The sequence below is a fragment of the Strongylocentrotus purpuratus genome, unplaced genomic scaffold, assembly GCF_000002235.5.
Source record: "Strongylocentrotus purpuratus isolate Spur 01 unplaced genomic scaffold, Spur_5.0 spur5_scaffold_2, whole genome shotgun sequence".
Lineage (NCBI taxonomy): Eukaryota > Metazoa > Echinodermata > Echinoidea > Camarodonta > Strongylocentrotidae > Strongylocentrotus > Strongylocentrotus purpuratus.
The window spans coordinates 7,127,071-7,148,468 of NW_022145605.1; the positions used below are offsets into that span (position 1 = coordinate 7,127,071).

General features: G+C 35.4%; 2 protein-coding genes across 2 annotated transcripts in view; one reads left to right on the forward strand and one right to left on the reverse strand.

The window, feature by feature from the left end:
- The first annotated feature begins 276 nt into the window (after nucleotides 1-276).
- On the forward strand, nucleotides 277-4,448 carry LOC593121 (DNA oxidative demethylase ALKBH2). Its single transcript, XM_030991538.1, has 3 exons — nucleotides 277-750; nucleotides 1,313-1,455; nucleotides 1,687-4,448. Exons 1-3 carry the CDS (start codon nucleotides 400-402, stop codon nucleotides 1,991-1,993), a joined length of 801 nt encoding a protein of 266 aa, XP_030847398.1. The 5' UTR covers nucleotides 277-399; the 3' UTR covers nucleotides 1,994-4,448.
- A 107-nt stretch (nucleotides 4,449-4,555) lies between these two features.
- Nucleotides 4,556-21,398, reverse strand: part of LOC593104 (E3 ubiquitin-protein ligase BRE1A) — a 28,193-nt gene continuing 11,350 nt past the window's right edge. The window contains exons 9-19 of the mRNA XM_030991537.1: nucleotides 20,707-20,880; nucleotides 19,887-20,022; nucleotides 13,307-13,428; nucleotides 12,591-12,898; nucleotides 12,055-12,139; nucleotides 11,383-11,565; nucleotides 10,494-10,622; nucleotides 9,606-9,815; nucleotides 8,380-8,520; nucleotides 7,671-7,772; nucleotides 4,556-6,913 (exon numbers count right to left, since the gene is read on the reverse strand). Coding sequence (XP_030847397.1) covers nucleotides 6,737-6,913; nucleotides 7,671-7,772; nucleotides 8,380-8,520; nucleotides 9,606-9,815; nucleotides 10,494-10,622; nucleotides 11,383-11,565; nucleotides 12,055-12,139; nucleotides 12,591-12,898; nucleotides 13,307-13,428; nucleotides 19,887-20,022; nucleotides 20,707-20,880 — 1,767 coding nt within the window. The 3' untranslated portion in view covers nucleotides 4,556-6,736. The remainder of the gene's footprint in view (nucleotides 6,914-7,670; nucleotides 7,773-8,379; nucleotides 8,521-9,605; nucleotides 9,816-10,493; nucleotides 10,623-11,382; nucleotides 11,566-12,054; nucleotides 12,140-12,590; nucleotides 12,899-13,306; nucleotides 13,429-19,886; nucleotides 20,023-20,706; nucleotides 20,881-21,398) is intronic.

Sequence of the window (21,398 nt, forward strand, 5' to 3'; positions counted from 1 at the left end):
TACATGACCACAATATCGCAGTCATATATGCAGTCAAGATGATAAACAAACTGAAAGTGGCAGATATGTAAGCACCCGGGATGTGCCACCCAGAATAGAAAAGATAATGAAATAGCATATATATGGTAGCGTCTTGTAGGCTTTGTCATTTGTGTTTTACTTCTTTCTATCTACAGGATGGCAAAAGGCAGAAAATGCCCGGAGTTGAACCCAATAATTAATGGCACTTAATTGGCTGCAGAGATAGACCGAAAACTTCAGTCTCTCTAATCGTCGGTTGTTCCACTGAGACTACGTTTGGCTTCACTAGATCTCCGATTGTAACAAATGTCAGTTTTACAAAAGAAATGACCAAATCAGACGGTTATTTCTGTCTACTGCAGATATTGAGTGTCTATCATGGATAAGTTCATAATCAGAAAGAAGAAATCAAAACATCCTGAAGCAGAGACAGGATCCACATGTAGTGGCCAATTTCAAGAGGAAAGGGATGGAGAGGATCAACCTCTGACCAAAAGATCAAGAACTGATGTGACTGAAACCACAGCATTGGATCAAAGAATACCACATCATATTCCTGAGAAAAAAAAGATACATGGAGAAAATTTAGACTGCGATTACATGAGGCTCTATCCAAAGAAGCAGGCAGATGACTTGTTTCAACGATGTGAGGAGTCTCTGGAGTACTTCATGGGTGATCTGGCTAGAATCAAAGTGTATGGGAAGTGGCATGATATTCCAAGAAAACAGGCAAGTTCCATTGAGAAATAGCTGGTCCTGCAGATTTATTTTAATAAATAGCAGGAACTTCTTCTTCAATTTTGTTTTGTATCAGTGCCGATAGAAATGTAATTTTTATAACTTATGATCTAATTTTGTTGTCCTTGAAAGTGCTCAGAAGATAGAACTGTTAAGAAATATTAACTTTAAATGTTTGATTTGAATTCAATTAAAGGAGGAGTGAGTTTTGTCAAATTTGACAATATATTCAAAACTATACCTTTTGATTTTTATCTAAAATTACAAGTAATTTATTACCATAATAATTTTATTCCCCTAACTTGTTGATAATCAAACTTGACACTTATAGGTACAAGGGAAAAGGAATATTTTTAGTTGGGTGATATTCCTGATTTGCACTCTTGAGTCCAAATGAATGTGCCCAATTCTAATGTTCAGCCAATGTTATTTCTGAATTCGATATTTAAATGACTTTTAGTTAAATATTTGTAAATCAATGTTAATTCTGGTGCACATGTATCAAAACCAAAATCAAAAGTTGATCAAATTATGTCATTCGCCCTTCTTCCAGGTGGCACATGGTGACACAGGTCTAACTTATAAGTACTCAGGAGTGACAGTGCCAGCCAAACCATGGACACCAGCACTATTAGAGATTAGGGATCGGATCCAAGAAGTCACAGGGTACAAGTTCAACTTTGTGCTCATTAACAGGTATAACTAAATATTTCAACTTGTGTCTAGCAACTGCAATATACATATATATTTGTAAAAGTAGTCTGCTCTCTCTCTCTCTCTCTCTCTCTCTCTCTCTCTCTCTCTCTCTCTCTCTCTCTCTCTCTTATACTAGTAAACAAAATTGATGTCAAGAAACTTGTCTCGCCATATTTTAGTCATCTCACACATTCAACAAACTGACACATTTCCATATCTTTCTATATGTAGGTATGCCGATGGTAACAACTACATGGGCGAGCATCGGGATGATGAGAAGGACCTGGTTGCAAGCAGCCCCATCGCCTCCTTGTCTCTTGGGCAACATAGGGACTTCATCTTCAGACACTGCGAGGCCCGCGGTGCTCAGGCCAAGCGCAAGGTACCACCGGTCAAGTTGGAGCTGGAGCACGGGAGTTTGCTGATGATGAATTACCCCACCAATGTTTACTGGTATCACTCACTGCCAGTCAGGAAGAAGGCTTTGAATATCAGAGTGAATATGACATTCAGAGACATTGTAATTGTCAAAAAGTGACTGGTGAGATGAGAATGATCTGCTTGTTTTTTAAGGAATAAAAAGCCACAAGTATCAAAGTGATCTGATGTAAAGTTCGTCTGCCATCTACTGATGTTGAATTACCCTACCAAGCCTTTCTGGAATCATACACTGTCAGTGAGGAAGAAGGCTCGAAATACCAGAGTGAATATGAAACTCAGATATTTTTAATATTGAAAGGTGATACCGACCATTATCTACTCAATTGGATGGAAGCCTTGGAAAGAGGAATTATACCCTTGTGAATAGTGACACTGTAAATATCAGGAAAAAACCGTTTATCCAACTTGACTTCTATCAAGTTTGAGGTTGGTTGGATAATTAAACTATGCAGTTTTTTTACGGAATTTGAAATGTGCAAGTGTATATTTCTTGTTTTGTAATGGACTGTCTCCAAAGGTCAATGCCATGACATACACAAATAAATCGAAGGACAATCGCCACAACTAAGTTCATGTTATGCCACAATACATCAGCTTTTATTCAACAATGCAAATTAGGGTACCTTGCAGGCAATGTATTTTACAAATAGCCAATTACAAGGAAAGCATACTTGCTACAAGTAATTTCTCTTCCAAGTAATTTACAAGTAATCCACTTCTAAATCATCCTTTGAAAAAGGGAGAAAATATGACTGTGTAAAATATTGTTATTTGATAGAATACAATTCACATAACTGTAAAAAACATAATCATTTGATAATTTAAGCTTTAAATTTTGTATCTGATGAAACATCAGTTATCCCTTATTTTCCAATATTTACCAACATCAAAGAGCAGTTTGTTTTTTTGTGTTTACGACATGTTTTCATATCAACAATACCTAACTATTGAATTGTGTATACTCCTACAAATACTGGAAGCAGAACAGACTGATACACACATAGGGGTAAAAACACAAGTGGAACAGCATGGTAAAGTAATCAATATCGGATCAATTCTTTCAACATTGAACATGATCCCCATGTATAGGAAATAGTAGCTCTTTTGGCAGTATTAAATACAATCTTGCTTCCAATAACATCACTTAAATAGAGCTCTCCAATTTGGACAGATACAATTGGACAACATATTGGTTCATTAACTAAGATGGTGTACAAAACAGTAGGGACAGTGCAGTCCAATTTTAAGTTTATCAGACAGAAGTTCCTCGGTTAAAGTCAATATCTTTGACTTGTTGAGTATCAATCTGAATGTAACATTTTTGCATGAGGAACATTCATAGTTCTACCTTTACCAAGACAAATACCCATTTTCTATGGACAAATGAAATAATTCATGCTCAAAAGAAGTACTTTCAATTCTAATACTAAACCAGGTTTTACCAATGAGAAATAACATGTATTACTGTCATATAGTTACGATTCTCTCATAATTCTATAGCCGCACATTGCAGATCTTCAATTCTTGCCTAGAAATTATTAAATTTATAATCTTACAGGCACCTTGAAACCAACCAGATGCAGTGATACCCACAATATCATTGCAGGTTTTCATGCAATGACTTCTAACACAAAGGATATAACATGGTTGAATGATACATGCTCCAGATTTAATTGCTCGTCAGTCAATATCTTATTCTAATCAAATTCCTAACTTCAAACCTGAAACCAACTCCTTAATACCTAACTGTAAACCTAAACCTAACCTACATGTAAGACCCAGTCATGACCATAATCCCTAACCTTTGACGAGTTTAAAACCTGGAGCAAAATGTCAGATCACTCATAAATAATGATGCCTCAGCATTGGCTAAAGGAAAAATCATTAAATGGTAATGCTTGAAAACCTATCCATTGAAGGCCTGTTATCTTAGATAATTCAAAGTGTATGAAGTCATAAATGTATCATTAGAAGAATAAAACAAATGATTATTTTGTTTCCTCCTACATACTTTTGGAGAGAACCACTAAGGTAGAAATAAAAGTGTACTGATAATACATAATATATCCCCTCATGACAAGAGTTAAATGGTTCAATGGTAATGTAAAATATACTTTGGGGATAACCTTGAAGAATTTAAATGGGGAAATATATACACGCTCTTTATAACTCTTTATACTTTGAAAGGGGATATACATTGCTAATGCTCAAACAAACAATATTATTTAATTGGGGTTTGATAAATTCATTAACTTTTACAGCTTTGTGTTGGGATTGTCATTAATAGTTGGACACAAATTACAGAAAACCAAGTACAGGCACATACTCTGAAAACAGCAAATAACGCTGGATGAATATAGCACCCTCAATGTTCACTGCCAAGCAGCGCCTACGAAAGGCATGGAGAGGATCCTTTGAGGTCAACCTGGGGGCATTTCACAAAACTTGGCATCAGTGACAAATGCAAGTTTTTATTATAAGCTTCTGAAATACTTGCTTCTGATTGGTTATCAGCAGATTTGTCACTGATTTTTGTCATTTGTCAATGAAAAAAGGCTTTGTGAAAGGATTTCACAAAGCCTCTTTTTACTGGTGTCCATAGATTATTATCATCATTTTTTATTTATTTTTATTTATTTATTTTTTTTTTTTTTTGGGGGGGGGGGGGGGTAAAATATGCTATTGGTTCAATTATCTTCATAATCCATGAATCATCAGTCATGTAATTAAAAGATCCTTCCAAATGGCAAACATATGAAATTAATACATCCAAAGCATTGTTACAAAAATATATATCAACGGCAGGTTGGCCTAGGATTTTTCTAATACTTTTGTACACACTACCACGCAATGAACGATGAGTGCACTATCTTCACTGTGCATTATTCATTGTTTTCCAAGTATTTGCATGTACTCAGTTGTCAGAAGTTGTGCTAGACCGATTAAGGTCAATCAAATTTTATAGAGGAAGAAGAAAAAAATTGTTTGGGACTTTTCTACTTACATGATATTATTTAGATTGCTTTTTTGTGGTCATTGATCCTCGCCAGCTTTGCAGAGCTTAATTTCTCAGAGTCCTTGTTTATTTTCTCCCTTTTTGTTGTTGTCCCTTATTTCATTCAGTAAAGCTGATTTATGTAACACCACTAACATATGCCAATCACTCTCCTCCCATTCCCTAATCATATATACATATACAACTCTATTTACAAACACTATTTTCAGATAACAAGATTTCATATTACATCATATCATACAGTTTTTTTAAACATAACTTGAATGCAATTTTTCGTTATGTAGAAGCCACTTGGAGTGACAAGGTGATCAGGCTCACCAAAATATCCATACACAAATAGAAACTTCTTGTGGAAACTTGAAAACAATTTCTAAAACTGAAAGCGATATTTTTTTTTCTTTTCAAACAAATAGCCATTTTGTTTTGTTCTCTAAAAACATACAGACCTAACTTCCTGTTTTGAAAAGGCAGTAAGAATATAATACAACAAAAAGGTACATCATTACTAGGAGAAATATATTTTTGAGGAAATACATGTATGTTACGGACTGGAGAATGAATAAGTATCATAATGAATGATAATATGTATTCCTTTGTAAAGATACGACACAAACGTGGCTGATTAATTGGAGCACCCTGATAACTATACGCTTTGCTGCAAATCTACATAAATAAAATCAGTTAAGAACATTAAAAAAATTAAAATGATTTTGAAGCCACAGTATTCCAAACTAAAATAAAAGTGTGAATATCAAAAATGTTCTCCACATTGAAAAATGAAAAAGTAAAGCTAATGAAAATCCAGAGTTTACAGCAGATAAAAGTTATACTAGGTGCATGGTAATGATGAGGACAATTTCAATGACTCAGATTTTTTTCTTCTTCATGAGATGATGGAATGGTTGAACTTACAAGAGTTAGTGCACAGTACACTTAAAAGATACATGGTCTGAAACAGGTAGGGTTCTGTATTAAACATGACCTGCTATAGAATACAATACAGTACCACTTAATGATGTACAGGAGTCATGATTAATACTCGTCTTTGGTGTGTATGTACAAAGGAATCTTGGCTTTGCCATCAGCTAACTCGACTATATTTTAGATGACAGTGAAAAAATATAACCAAATTCGATAATTGGGAATACCAGGGAATATCAAATCGAGTGAACTAAATACTAGACAGTGCCAATTCTTCCCATAAAGAGTAAAATGATATCACCTCAACCGATGGAATGTACTAATTACCTTTGCAAAGAGTCGATTTGTCATTACTAGCATAGAGAGAGTAATTGAGCTATTACGAAATGGACATGATGTGGTGACTATGTATTGGATACAAGCATGCAAGACGACAATGGAGCATGGCATGGTCATTAGATACATCGGGGTGAAAGGTCAATGTCTCTCTTAATCAAGAAGCGTATTGTATTATACAAGCAGCTTGACATCACAGCATCATAAACAGAGACAAATCAGGCGTTATGTTCTCAACATAACAGGAGACATTCGGATATGAGGCTCACCAGGTTACTTTCCTTTCTCCATACAATCACAGCCGTGAAGAACATCAGGTCATCGAATCAACATAATCAAACTCCATATTTCAGCTAACACCTCGTACAAAACTAATATATTCCAATCTTTCAATTGCCGTTACTGTTTGAATGAATGTCCACGTGCGGTGTTGCCGTCGAACCTCAAACTCGACCCCCCGAGACAAAATGCTACAAGACTGTAACTTAAACGAAGTTTGCCTCACGCTCTCTGTCTCTGGACTACATCACCATTCTGCGCGCAAAGTTCAACCACTTTGGAAGGTCCTCAGTCCAACCATATTCGATGGTAGTCGTTGGCTCCAAATCCAGCATTGCACTTTGGACACTTTCTCTGTCTGGTCTCGTATCTCGTCTTGATACAGTTGAAGCAGAAGACATGAAAGCACTTTGTGAGGACCACGTCTTTGCGACCTTTCTTACAGCATGGACATGTCAGTTGTTCCTGAGAAAAAAGGGAGAAGACGATCGATCAACTTTGATGAGAAAAGGACAATACAAAATTTTACAAATAATGTCTGGATAAAATCTACACTTGATAGTTACTGTAAACCCAGAAACTTTGTGCACATTACACAAAAGTTTAATGCTGCAAGATGAATTACAACTGGCACACCAAATTTTTGCAACTCACAGAAATTTTTCATAGTGGAAATAGCCATCATTTACAAACCGCGAAAGTTTCAGATCCCAAGATTGTCTGATTTTGAACAGTTTTGGAGAAGCTAAAAACACTGCAGCCACTTTTTTTAGATGAGCTAAGAATGATTATGATAAAGCTAAAATGTTATGAATGTATATTGCACTGATGCTGACAAAAATAAACAACCTGAATCTCAAATTATCCTGAATCCCAAATTATCAAAAAAAGTTAACGTCTTGGTCATTACTGAATGAAGCAAACATCACCACTCTTCATATTACAGATGTACTCATAGAAAAAAAGAACTTTTTGCAATGATGTCAAATCATTATTCCTCTCTAATAATAATATTTAAGATTTATATAGCTCTGGTATACAATACAGTTTCTTAGCGCTTTACAAAACAAATGAAATGAAAAGTACGGTTAAACTATTTGTAATAAGGATAAACAAGAAACGTGAAATGAATATTGCGCTTAATTTGGATGAATTACTTAACAATGTATAACAATAACATGATAATGAAAAATGAAAATGTAAATACAAAAATGAATCTTACCTTCAATGATCTGACTTCTTCCGCTAAGACCTCATCAGCGCTGCTCGCTAATTCCATTCTTTTGTACCTCTCAACCTTTCGTTTTAAGCTCACGCATTCCTCCTGCATTTCAATGAAACAATTCATCATTTTAATAACAGTACTTACTATCAAACATGAATAAATGGTATCAACTTTGTAAAACATCTTAAAAGTACAAGTACAAAATACGCACCCTGGTTGACACATGTACTTGATGTGTTTAAGACACCTATCATTCAGAGAAAAGATAACAACCACAAATTTCTTTCCAAATCAAATCATTTTATCATTCCCAAGCTTTTAAGAGAAAACGTGGATGATGGGCTATTTATTGTATCCGACAAACAAACAGTACAAACTAATACATACAAACAATCATAATTAATACATAATGGACAGTAACTACTTTGATGCTAAAAACTTCCATTGCATGCGACGAGTCACAACTAACAATATGAAGTGTATGTGACTGAATATATTACACAGTTTCATTCCCTAACTCTCATTGAGAATTCTACTCTAGACTTGCTTAAATCCATCTGTTTATGAAGACAAAATTTCAATGACTTAACTTCTTTATCAGAATCAAACCAATGAATACAAGGCAAGTACACAGAATTTGTATACATTCCCTTATGGATTTTTTGTTGTTGTTGATTTTTGTTGTTAATTTTTCTTTTTTACTTACCTGTGCTCTCCTAAATTTATGATTCTCCTGCTCTACTGCTGATGATTTCTCTTTGACAAGCCTCTGAAGCTCTTCAGTAGTTCCATCTATCTTGTCCAACTTCAGTTTTAAGTCTGCTGCTTGTTGAGCAATATCCATGGCCTAAAAGAAACAACAGTTAGTATATTAAACCTGATGTAAAATTGTGATACAAATATTGATTTTCATTTAATTTTTTTAAATCCTTGATCCTGAATCATTTTGAAAAGATATCTGGATTTTCTTATCTTATGTCATTTAATTTGTGATAAACAACATGTAACTTGGGAAAAATTCCACAAGAGGACTACCTCAGAAAAAGAAAAGATGGCTTATACAGAGAGAGAAAAAGGAAAAAAGAAAGTGAACAGGTGAACAAAATGAAAGAAAGATGAAGAAGCAAAGGTAGGATTTTGAAAAGGAGACAGAGAAGGCAGAATACAAGGAGAGATGGAAAAAACAAGAAAAGGACATGCAAAAGACATTGAAAAGAAAGTAAACAAAATAATATAGAATAATATCTGGGAAAAAAATTTAAAGAAAGCAACAAAAAACTGAAATTAGTAAATATATAGCAAATGTTATGAAGAAGTAGAGAAAATAGAAACAAGATGAGAAAGAATGGATGGAAAACACTGTCTTCTATACAAACATTTCAAGGCTCCGACTCGCAGGCCCAGGTTTAAAACCAGCTGGCTGATCTTACTTTCACATTCTTACTGTCCGAACCTCGCGAGTCTTCTCGTTCTATTGTATCCCAAGTTGGCCACTCAGTATTCAAATTTGCATTTCTTTTCTTATTTAAAATCTTTATATATCAATTTGAAATCCAACTACCACATAAATCTGTGAATATTGATGTGCATCCCCACTTTCTTTTCTCTTCTTTTTTCTGTCTTTTCCCCCTTTTGCCAATATTTTGTTCCTCCATATTTGTATTATTATGTATCCTTTGAGGGTAGTCATACTATCAAGCTTTGCTTATTTTGTCAACCCTCCTGTTTGATGTTCTCGATTAGTTACACCCAGCCTTACTTTATTCTACATATATTCTTTTGTCATGTGTAAATTTGCAAAAATGCAAAAGAAAAAGAAAATCAAACAGAAATAAATCAATCAAATCAAAAAATCAAATCAAAGGATTGCCGGTGAAAGAGGAAGAAAAAGAAGAAAAAAAATAGAGATGAAAGAAATAGATGGTCACATACCTTTCTTTTATGCATATCCATAGCTTGCTGTCTAAGGGTAAGCTCTTTCTCCACGGTACTCAGCGTAGTCTGTAGAATCCTCTCCTTCTCCTCGAGCTTCCTCACCACCTGGTTCTGGGCATCGACCTGGGTCTGTAACGTCCCCACCTGATCTGCTAGAACATCCTTCTCCTCTCGCAACAGCTTGTGAATCTGATTCGATTTTATCCTCTGTGCAACAATGAAGGATAAATAGATGAATATATATAAATTTAATAGTTGGTACAATAAACCAGTCTGCTATTGTGAGACTTGACACATTTGAGACACTAAATTCCCCTCTCTCTTATGGTGCAACCGCAAGCATACTGTATATCTACATCACCATTTGATGAGGTAATCCCTGAAGCAGCTTTTCCAAGCTATACTGGGATTTCCAAGCTATACTGCAAGCCGATGCTTATAAGCAGCATCTAACACTAAATTTACTGAAGTTTCTTGCCATTCAATTGGCTATCCTTAACGATTGGTTTAATGTCGCTATTGTTTCTGGTTTTATAGTATACATTTACTCATATCTCCTCAGTAAATGTTGCTAATGTTGACCTACAAGCTTCACAAAACTTCTGCACTTAAACACTTTCAACATTCACCACTGTGGTTTGACAAAAACAGATATGCATAGGTAATCTCTCACAGTATAACACATGTATGTCAAATGATAGCAAGTAGTAACTTTTCATTTTTTGATCAATGTGAATGCGTAATTCATATTTTTTACATTTATTGCAAGAACTTCTGGTATTAGCAATGTATATGTAACCCTTAAGCTCCCTCAGACTGTCAAACTTCTTTCATGTTGTCATATTTACAAATCATGACTTTTTAGAACACCCTTCACAAGCTCACCTCTGACATGAGTTTGAAATTGGCATCATCCTTCTCTCTGAGTTGTTGTAAGAGTCTTGTGTTCATCTCCTGCATGTCTTCAAACGCTTGGCCCGTTACATCCATTTCAGATAATAGAGCCTCCTCTTCCTGTTTACACAAAATAAAGAAACAAACAGAAACTGTGAGACTACTGAATAATAATATGGAGAGTTGTTTGTATATCAGCTTTGCCTTAGACGTTAAAAAAAAAAATGCTGTATTGCCCTTTGCGATTGACCCCAAAATCTTGAAATCTACAGTGAGCTATTAAGAAAAAGTTGTTTATTTTGTTAGTTTTTTAGAAAAAAAATGTTTAATGAATAAGAAAATATGTATTAAAGCATTCAAAACTGAGAAAAATCAGCCAAAAGAGGGAGAAAAAAAAAAAAAAAAAAAAATTCTGACCGACCGACCCATGTTTTGTCACCTAAAGGGCAATACAACATTTTTTTTGTTTGTTAAAGCCTTACACAAGCTTAGGAATGTTCTGGCTTTCATTAAGCTGTCGAGGTGTTAAAAAGGTTCTGCAATCCAAGCACCAGCAAATTGCTCCTTTGGTACTTATCCTACAATAAGAAAATTTACACTAACTCTATATCTTTGACAAATAAAGCGCAGGGCAAATATTGCTGAAAATAAATATCTCATCATGGTAGAAGCATTCACAGGATCTACTCCTACAAGCTACCCTTACCAGAGTGGAGAGGGACAAATGTAGATTACTTTCTTGCCAAAAGATATGGATCTACCTGTTTCTTCTCAGCAGGTTCCTTTTCAAGCTGAGCTTGTATCTTTCTCACAACATCATCATCAGTCATCTTTCTACCCCCACTTATAAAGTGAACAATATTCTGGTATAATGACCTACCTGTTTCTTTTCGGCAAGTTTCTTTTGAAGCTGGTGGATGCCTTCTTCAAGGGCTCGTATCTTTCTCATGGCGTCATCGTCGGCCATCTTTCTACTCTCCTGTCTCTCCCTCTCCTCTAGGTGGCGTATTCTCTTCTGGAGCTCGTCGATCTCCATTCTTGCCTTCCGCTCATTGGACATTATCTGGGAGAATTCATTGAAATCATGTGAATATTTTGCATGCAGCAAACAACTAAATTACAAAACCTACATACAATGTGATCATTTTTATAAAAGATTCTTTTCTGGAACTGCAATTGCATCAGTGTCAGCCTCATAATTACATGTTATTACCACGATTAACATGATTATGAAACTACATAAATATACAGAAATCACTATTGGACTGATATCTCTTTTTCAATTCTCGTAAAAAATAAATAGCTTGACACTTAGCATCCATAAACCTGTGAATAAAGTTAAACCAAGGCCCTGTTTTATAAAAATTGATATCAATAACAGTTTGCAATAACTGATTTATGCTACTGAAATCATTTCATTTAATTGGCTGAGAGCAAGTTTGTTATGGAAATGTGACACTTGTTATTGATAAAAAAAAATTATGAAACCAGGCTCCTGGTTTAACTTAATCAGCCTTTAGAACTACTGAACAATGACCAGTGAGTTACTTACCTGTGCCTTTTCTCTCTGCTCTTTTGCCAGGCCCTTGTACATATCTAGCAGCAACTTGAGTTCTTTCTGACTCTCCTGGGCTTTCCTGTCATTTGAAGAAAAAAGTATGTGCAATATTAGTCTCGAGTGCTTGAAACTACCAAGTCAAATAAAAAAAAGCATAGATTTACCCTCAGGTAACTATCTATGAAGTCATTAAATTAGGGAGTAGTTGACTAGGGCTGTCATAGTGTGGGGGATACTGTCCATTGGGTAGTTGTACAAAGGGGCAATTTTCTAGAGGGGGGCAGTTAACAAAGAGGGTAGTTGTCCAGGGAGGTTGTTGATACTCCAGGGGTAGAAGTTTGAGAATCATTTGGATGAGATCAGAACATTTTCAACAGAAAAGATACAATCTTGCATATGTCAATCAAAGTTTACACCAACATTCTGTTTCATGAAATAAATTGATCAGATACATAATTACAGACTGTCAAGAAATGCATGGGCATTTGTTCCTCTCATTGACGAAGATTCAAAGAAAGCATTGTACTTACTTCAAAGATGCTCTTAGCTCTTTCACCAGTTCTGTCTCATTCTTCATTCCATCCTTCCCTCTATCCTCCCTCCCTCTATCTTTATCCTTCCTCTCATCCACATGGTGGTGATGGTGGTGGTGGGAGTGGTCATCACGCTTTGGCTGATCGTGCGCACCCTCCTTATGCTCTGAATTGGCATCTTTGTTGTTGCTGTTATTACTACCGCTCCCACTCCCCGAGGAAGATCCCAGCGACGAACTTGCCGATCCACCTAGGTGTGTGCTACTGTTGCTAATTTGAGCATGTTTCTCTACTTCTGTTTTCAACTAAACATATCATGGAAAACAAAAACAAATAAAAAATTCATTAGCAAATGGCTTACAAAATGCTGTCCATATTCAAACTCAGAGAACAGTCATAACAAATATCCATAACCATCGAATTTGACCATTCCTAGATGTAAGGTTACAATACAATCAATTAAGGAAAATACAATCTACACTATATCTCCTGAGGGTATATCAAGGCGACCAAACTGAAGATTTTCCAATCATTAAATAAAAGAATATGGGGGTTCACATTTCAAATTAGAGGGACCATGTCCATGTATCCCCTGTGAATCTTGAGTCTTGCTCTATGTATGTACATAAACAAGATGATATACAATTGATGAATGTTACATATTTCTGCTTTTATTCAATTTTCTGATATCATATTTAAATCTCTGTTCTTACCTTTGCTATTTCCACCTGTGCCTCCTTGAGTTTCCTCCTGTAGCGGCTGATCTCTCCTTTGAGTTGGGCATTATGACTCTGATAACTGGACACAAGGTGACGAAGCTCACGGTTGATTGGACCTAGGAAAGGGAACAAAACCATCACGCATTTCAAAACACATCGTAACGTAGGCTTGACATATAAATGCTGTTCTTCAGTAAAGATATTTTTGAAAAATGGGACAACCAAGCCAGTACTCGTGCATTTAAAACCATTACCTACAAGAAATGGGTAGTTCCTGCACTATGCCTATGTGAGTGACAGAATACAGGAATTAAACGTTATTTCAAGATAATTCTCATCAAAAAGACATCACACAATGTTCTTCTTGAGTAAAGATACTTGCAGGAATTTGTACAAACCCAATCAATATCCAAGCATTTAAATTTAAATTTAAACCACCGTTCAGTGAAATTTGTATTTGGTGATTGATGCCCTACCAAAAGGTTTTCAACCCAATACCTCCTGGTTCAGACCACTGCCTCCCTATTAACTGTATAAGCCGAGAGAGATGGCGCCCTACTAAAGTCAAACCGTATTTTTTCTCATCGTGGAAAATTTCTGTAAGATAATTTAAAAATGAGTGGAAAGAAAAGACAGATGGACAAAATGGACGTTTCACCAAGGATTTCCCAATACTTCACCCCTTCTGGCTCAATTTCAGGCAGAACAGAGATGGATATCGATGAAAACTCGGACATTCAATTTGAAAATCTCACTCAGCAGTCAGTGCTTACTGGAACCAGCGAAGCAGGCCAGGACTCGCAGGAGTCGCACCCCCAAGCTGTCGGGGGAAAGGAGAAGGAAAAGGACGAAGACGAACCGCGGGCAGAGAAGAAGCGAAAGATCAATGGAGATCAAAAGGAGCAGGCAAGTACAACCACTGAAGATTTACTAGCAAAGCTTCTTGACAGAATGGATCAAATGAACTCAAAATTCAATGACATAGTGGCCAGATTAGACTTATCCCTTACTCAGATTGATAACAATAAGAGAGCGATAGAAGAAGTGAAGGAAAAGCAAGAAGGGATTGAGTTTGACATTGGTTCAATCAAAGAGAAATTGCACGCACAAGAAAAGGAGAATGAGAAGTTGCGCTAACGTCTGACAGACCTATCCGCCAGGGGAATGAGAAACACACTTGTGTTCCAAGGCTTTCCAGAGGGTGCTGAGAACAAGAATTGTGAAAATTTGATCCAGTCATTTGCCAAGTCGCATTTGCAGATTGAAGCTGAAGTAATCATCGAAAGGGCACATCGCAGCGGAAGCACCTCATCACCTCGACCAAGGCCGATTATTGCAGCCTTTAATCGGTACACGACCAAAAGTATGATCCTGGTAAATGCACGTCGCTTCTTGAAGGAGAAACCCTTTGAGCACAATGGAAAGCATCCTATTTACGTGGATGAAATGTTGCCCAAGGAAATTCGTGAACAACGGAAGAAGCTGATTCACATCAAGAAGAAGCTGAAAGAGGAAAATACAAGGAGAGCAGTGTACTTCAAGTATCCTGCTCGCATCTTCTACAAAGAAGGAAAAGACGGGAAGGAGAAAGAATACAAGATGAAATAACTCAAAACGTCAAAGGAAAGAAAATATTATCATTCCACATCGAAATGCTGGAAACACTAAAAAAACAAAAACATGAATAATGTTATAGAGCTGGACTTACCTTGCCTACTTAAAAACAAGAAGAAAAGTGAAAAAGGAATACTTAGATTAGGTTAATGACAAGAACTTAACTCTGAGAGTGAACTTTTATAGGTGAATATGTGGAAAAAGCACTCAAAGGATAAAAGGAAAGACCACGATGTAGAGCGCCACCTTGATCTCCCTAAGGCATACAGAAGAACTAGCCTTTGTTATGATTTGTTTTTTGTGTTGTTTGTTTGTTGAACCTGAATGTTTAATATATGTTAAACCTGATCTTATAATGGTGGTATTTCTAAGTAATTCATATCTCAACTATGGATTTGAAGCTGATGACACATAATGTTAACGGATTGGGGGACTTTAAAGCAAGGAAACGTTATTTTAATTATATGCTTAAACAGAACAAAGATATTATCCTTTTACAGGAAACTCATTCTGTAGAAAAGGAAGAATCATTATGGAGAAATCAAGTTAGATCTGATATTATTTTCAGTCATGGAACTTCTAAGAGCAGAGGAGTATGCATTATATTAAGAAAGACACCCGATTTTAAATTGTTAGACTCCATTAAAGATATAATGGGACGATTTTTATTGGTAAAAGTTGAAATTCAGAAGAAAGTTTATGTGATATGCAACATATATGCACCAAATAATGAGAAGGATCAGGTTGAGTTTTTTAAGAAGGTAGAATTGACCATACAAGATAATGTTGAAAATGAGGAAATTCTAATAATTGGTGGGGACTTTAATTTAATTCAAAACCTTGATCTGGACAGGGCAGGTGGCTCAATGAAAAGCATTTGGAAGCACTCTGTGAATCTTATAGAAAATCTGAAAATATATTTTGGTTTGGTTGATGTTTGGAGAATCAGAAACCCCTGCAAAAAAGGATTTACATGGAGAAGGTATAACCCACTGGTGCAATCTAGATTGGATTTTTGGTTAATCCATGAATCCTTACAGAATACAATTAGTGAAAATGATATCATACCGTGTGTTTTGTCTGATCATGATCATGTTAGTTTGCACATGAAAATTAAGACAAAAAATTCTGGTCCGTCCTACTGGAAATTTAACAATAGTCTATTGAATGATGTGGAGTATGTTAATGCTTTAGCTAATAAATACTCAGAATGGATTGGTGAGTTTACAGATAGTAATGATAAAGGAGGGCTATGGGATTGGTTAAAGTTTAAAATTAGAGAATTTACTGTACCATTTTCTAAGAAGAAGAAATGTGAAAGGGAAGAGAAAAGAAAGGCTCTTGAAAAAGAATTGAAAAAATTAGATGACAGGATGGCAGCAGAAGATATAGATGAAGAATTAATGAAAAAGAAAAGGGAAATAGAACAGGAGTTGTTTAAAATATATGACTATTTTGCAGATGGGGCAATCTTGAGGTCAAGGTGTACATGGTATGAGAAAGGGGAAAAGAGTACTAAATATTTTTTGTCATTGGAAAAAGGTCAAGCAGCAAATTCCAATATTGATGTTTTGATTTCAGATGTAGGACGTATTGATAAACAGTCTGAAATACAGGATTTCATTAAGAAATCATATAAAACTTTGTTTGAGAACAAAGATAAGGTGGAAGATGAGGTGAGCAAAGATTACATAAGTCAGAGTAACATCAAGCAACTCACAGACGAAGAAAGAAATTCATGTGAAGGAAATATCACTTGCTCTGAAGCTAGGGCAGAATTGTTAAAAATGGCTAGAAATAAAACACCTGGGAACGATGGGTTAACTGTGGAGTTTTATGAGATGTTTTGGCCTTTGATATCAAAAGAAGTTATTGATTCTTTCAATTTTGCATATGAAAATAGTGTAATGTCTGTGTCACAAAGACAAGGTACAATTAAACTCATCCCTAAGCCTGATAGAGATAAACACACACTGAGCAATTGGCGTCCCATAACTCTTTTAAATGTAGATGTTAAAATACTTTCTAAATGCTTGGCAAAGAGAGTTGCTAAGGTGATAGGAAAGTTAGTAGATAGTCAACAAACTGCCTTTATTAAAGGCAGATACATAGGGAAGGAATAAGATTAATATCAGACCTCTTACAATATACTAAGGAGGAGAATTTGAGAGGTATTATGCTAGCCCTTGATCTATCAAAAGCATTTGATTCAATAAGCCACAGGTACATGCTAAATTGTTTAGAAGCGTTCAATTTTGGACCATCTTTCATACAATGGGTTAGAACATTGCACACTAATATAAGTAGTTGTGTATTGGTGAATGGATTTACCACTGGATATTTTCCAGTGTCTAGAGGAGTCAGACAAGGTGATCCTCTGGCTCCTTTACTGTTTATACTGAGCTTGGAAGTTGTTCTTACAAGACTTAATAATAATGATAATATTCAGGCTTTTGAATTTAGTGGAAAACAAATAAAGTATACAGCATATGCTGATGACATAACTTGCTTTTGTAGGAATATACAATCAATGAAGATGGTTTTCAAAGTTTTTGAAGAATTCTCAATCATATCAGGTCTTTATTTGAATAAAACAAAAACGGAAGGTATATGGGTTGGGAAAGATAGGCACAATGGAGAAAAAACAAATGATATACATTGGGCAGACAAAAGCATAAGAATTTTAGGCATTCATTTCTCATATGATCAGGAAGTAGTCAGGAAACTGAACTTTGATAAGAGACTGGATGAAATAAAATGTACTTTCTTAAGATGGAAGAATCGGGGGTTAACTTTAATAGGAAAAATTCAACTGTTGAAAACATTTGTTATGTCTAAGATTATGTATATTGTTTCCAATATTGAAATACCCGATGATTTTGTTAAGGAGGTTGAAAAGTTGATGTTTCAGTTTATATGGAAAGGTCCAGATAAGATATCACGGGCAACAATGATTGCAGATTATACTGAAGGTGGTCTTAAATTCCCGAAACTAAAATGCATGATAGAGACACAGCTGGTTAAGTGGATTCAGAGATATTATACAGAATCAGATCATCATTGGAAGTTGTTCTTTGACCACTATAGTAAACGATTTGGTGGAAAATTGATTTTTATGAGTAATTATTCTATGAACCAGTTGAATTCTCTTGGAATTCCCATATTTTATCATAACTTGTTGTTAGCATGGTCCAAGACAAAGGAGTATAATCAATTTGTTGATGATCAAGGAGCCCAAGCAAGTGTACTTAGTCAAATTGTTTGGAACAATCAATATATTCTTATTGATAATAAATCAGTTTACTGTAAGGCCTTTCATGAGGCAGGTCTATGTTATGTATATCAACTTTTTGATCTACATGGAAACATTGTTCAATTTAATCTTTGGAAAGCAAGAGGAGTACCAGGTAAATACTACATGATATATTTGGCAATAGTATCGCTAGTCAGGAAGAAATGGGGAAGTTCATTTAATCAATTATTGATAAAAATGTTCTTGGAGAAAATAGATTTTGAACATGATCAGTCTGACCTTTTGACAGTAGAAATTCAAAAACTAAAAACTAGAAATATTTATGTTGATTTAGTTAGTAAATTGACATGTAGACCTGTCTGTGAACCCCTATTTTCCACTAAATATGGGATAGAAGAGGAGGAATGGCCACAAATGTATCTACTCCCATTTAAATGCACAATAGAAGTTAAGATGAGAGTCTTCCAGTTTAAAATTTTGCATAATATTCTATACACCAATGAGAGACTATTTAAAATGAAGCAAGTTCAGACAGAACTTTGCACATTGTGCGAGACCTCTGTTGAAACTCCTTTACACCTTTTTTATGAGTGTAAGGTTGCTGAAGATTTAAGACGAGCTTTTGTTGATAAAATTGGTCTAAAGCTATCTGTCAGATATGAGGATCTATCTAGGAAAAGAATGATGTTTGGATTCATAAAGGATTGGAAGGGACCACATAAAATATTATTAAATCACTTAATTATCTTATTGAAGAGATACATTTATATTCAGAAATGCAGGAATTTAGTAGTAAGTTTCATAGGTTTTGAAACGTTCATTTGCAAAATCAGACATATAGAATTGGTAATTGCTAAACAAAAGCACAAAGAAAACATGCACTATAGAAAATGGTCCCCTATTGAGAATTTATTTTAATTATCCATAATTATATTTTGATAATGATATAGTTCAAACCACCCGAGACTGATTTTTTAGTTTTTACATCAGGTCTGTTTGTTTGTTTGTTTGATTGTTGTTGTGTTTTTTTGGGGTAATTGTTACAGTGATTCGTATTTGATTATTGTTCTTTTAATGTTATACAATTATTTAATTCTTGTATGATTGTTGTTTTTGTAATGTTACAAAAAATTTCGAAAATCAATAAAAAGTTGGAAAAAAAAAAAAAAAAAAAAAAAAAAAACTGTATAAGCCGATACATATAGGTACCTCCCCACATAACAGGGACAAAGATATTTTAATGAGTTGCAGAATTCCTGATAATTAACACAGGCTACTTACAATATATATTTTTACACACATTTCCAGCTCATTTTCACATGTTGTTTGATTCATGACGGTTGAACACAAAACTCTCACCAAGCTAAACAGCTTTATACACCGATTCGGGCGCCTTCTGGTGGAAGTGCGCCCTCATAAGGTGACGCCATAACTGGGGGGCGTCTGACTGCAGCTAGCTAGCTTACATTGCAACGGGTATGCTATACCTATACCGAACCTCGCCCAGGCCGGCCAGGGTCGCTGCTCCGCTAGCTAGTAACCGCTCTCGAGCTCTCTGTACTGTCAGCTGGATCGGAGAAGCCCCCCAGTTATAGCGCCGCCACCGGCGGGCAGGTACATAAAACCCCCAAACCGAATCGGTGTATAGTAGCGACCGCTGACCTTCCTTCTGAACATATACATTAAATGTGAATATGACCTTCATACCTGCTTGTTCATTAGCAGCTAGATTCTGCTCAAACTCTATCCTCAGCATCTCATATTCCTTCTGGACCTGGGCTAGGTTATCTTCTAGCTGCATCACCTCTGTACGCAACTTCTTCTGACAGGCAAGCTCATCACTCTGTTGATACAACATATAAAGAGGTCCATTCAATATAGTAATTTCCCCAAGTGGTCAAGACGGGCACCATGTACTTGGCATCAAGTGTTAATGTGGCAAGGACTAAATGTTGGTTATCTAAATCTTAATTTTAAAATAATGTTAGTTATATAGCAAGTTATGAAGATTCTCCGAGAGATTTTGTTCTTGGATAATATTCTTCCTAATAAGTCAATAACAATACACAATTTCATGACGATCATTCAGCTCGGAACTAAAATTATAGAATTTGTTTGCATTTTAAATCAGAAATTTTCTGTCTATTGATAACCATTGATTGCGGATGTTCAATTTGCATCTCTTTATAAAGTCAATACCCTTCAAGATCTTAGCATGTGATATTTTGATTAATAGCAATTCAGATGATCTAACAAATTCATTTCTCTGACATATGTTCTGGGCTAAAGACATAGGCTAAGGTGAGGGTGGCAAATGAGTGTTAGGTTTTAGATTAGGATTTTCCTTAGGATTAGGATTAGGGTAGAGTTTGGTCTAGGATTGAAGTAGGGAATTCAGTTAATCAACTGAATGAATACAAATTGACAGTGGAATAACTGTCTCTCGAGCATGAGCCAAACAAAATTGAAAGCGCAAGTAAATTGTCTTTGGAGCATACGTCATAAATACGCAATTCAATGTATTTACCTCCATCTGTTCAATCTGTCTGAGATGTGTCTTCTTGGTCTGTTGTAATAACGCCCTAGCATCTTCCGTCTGCGATTTCATCTCCTGGGCTTCCTTATATAGAACTGAGAACTGAGACTGAAGACATTTGTACGTCGCTGTATCCTTAATCACATGCTCAGGTAACAGCTTAACCTGTGTAGTGAAGAATTTTGGGCATCAAAATTATACCCAATATAAAAACTCACAGTGAAATTCATTTGAAGTAAACATATTTCAAATCCATTTGAATTGTTACCATGGAATAATTACACGTCATGGTAAAGTTTAAGCAAACCATGGGTGAACAAAATTAAAAAATAAGAAAAAATAATGCAAACTTGCTCAAAATCTCACCCTTAACTTCACCAACACAGATATGTACACATGGGAAAGCATTGTAGGGAGACAACGTACATGATGTGGATATGAATGCCTTGATTACTTTGCTTAGTACTTAGTAATTGCACATCTTCCTTCAGACGTAATTAATCATTCCTATTTATTCACACATCCATGTATACATATGTGGTGATAGTTCTGTTGGGTTCAATTAGAATATATTTTTGATCATTACCAGAGGTGAAGATTATCTCTGGCTCAGCAAGACTATGATATGTAAAGTCACTAAGAACATTTGGTAACCATTAATTTTTTTTTTTAAACTCTCACAA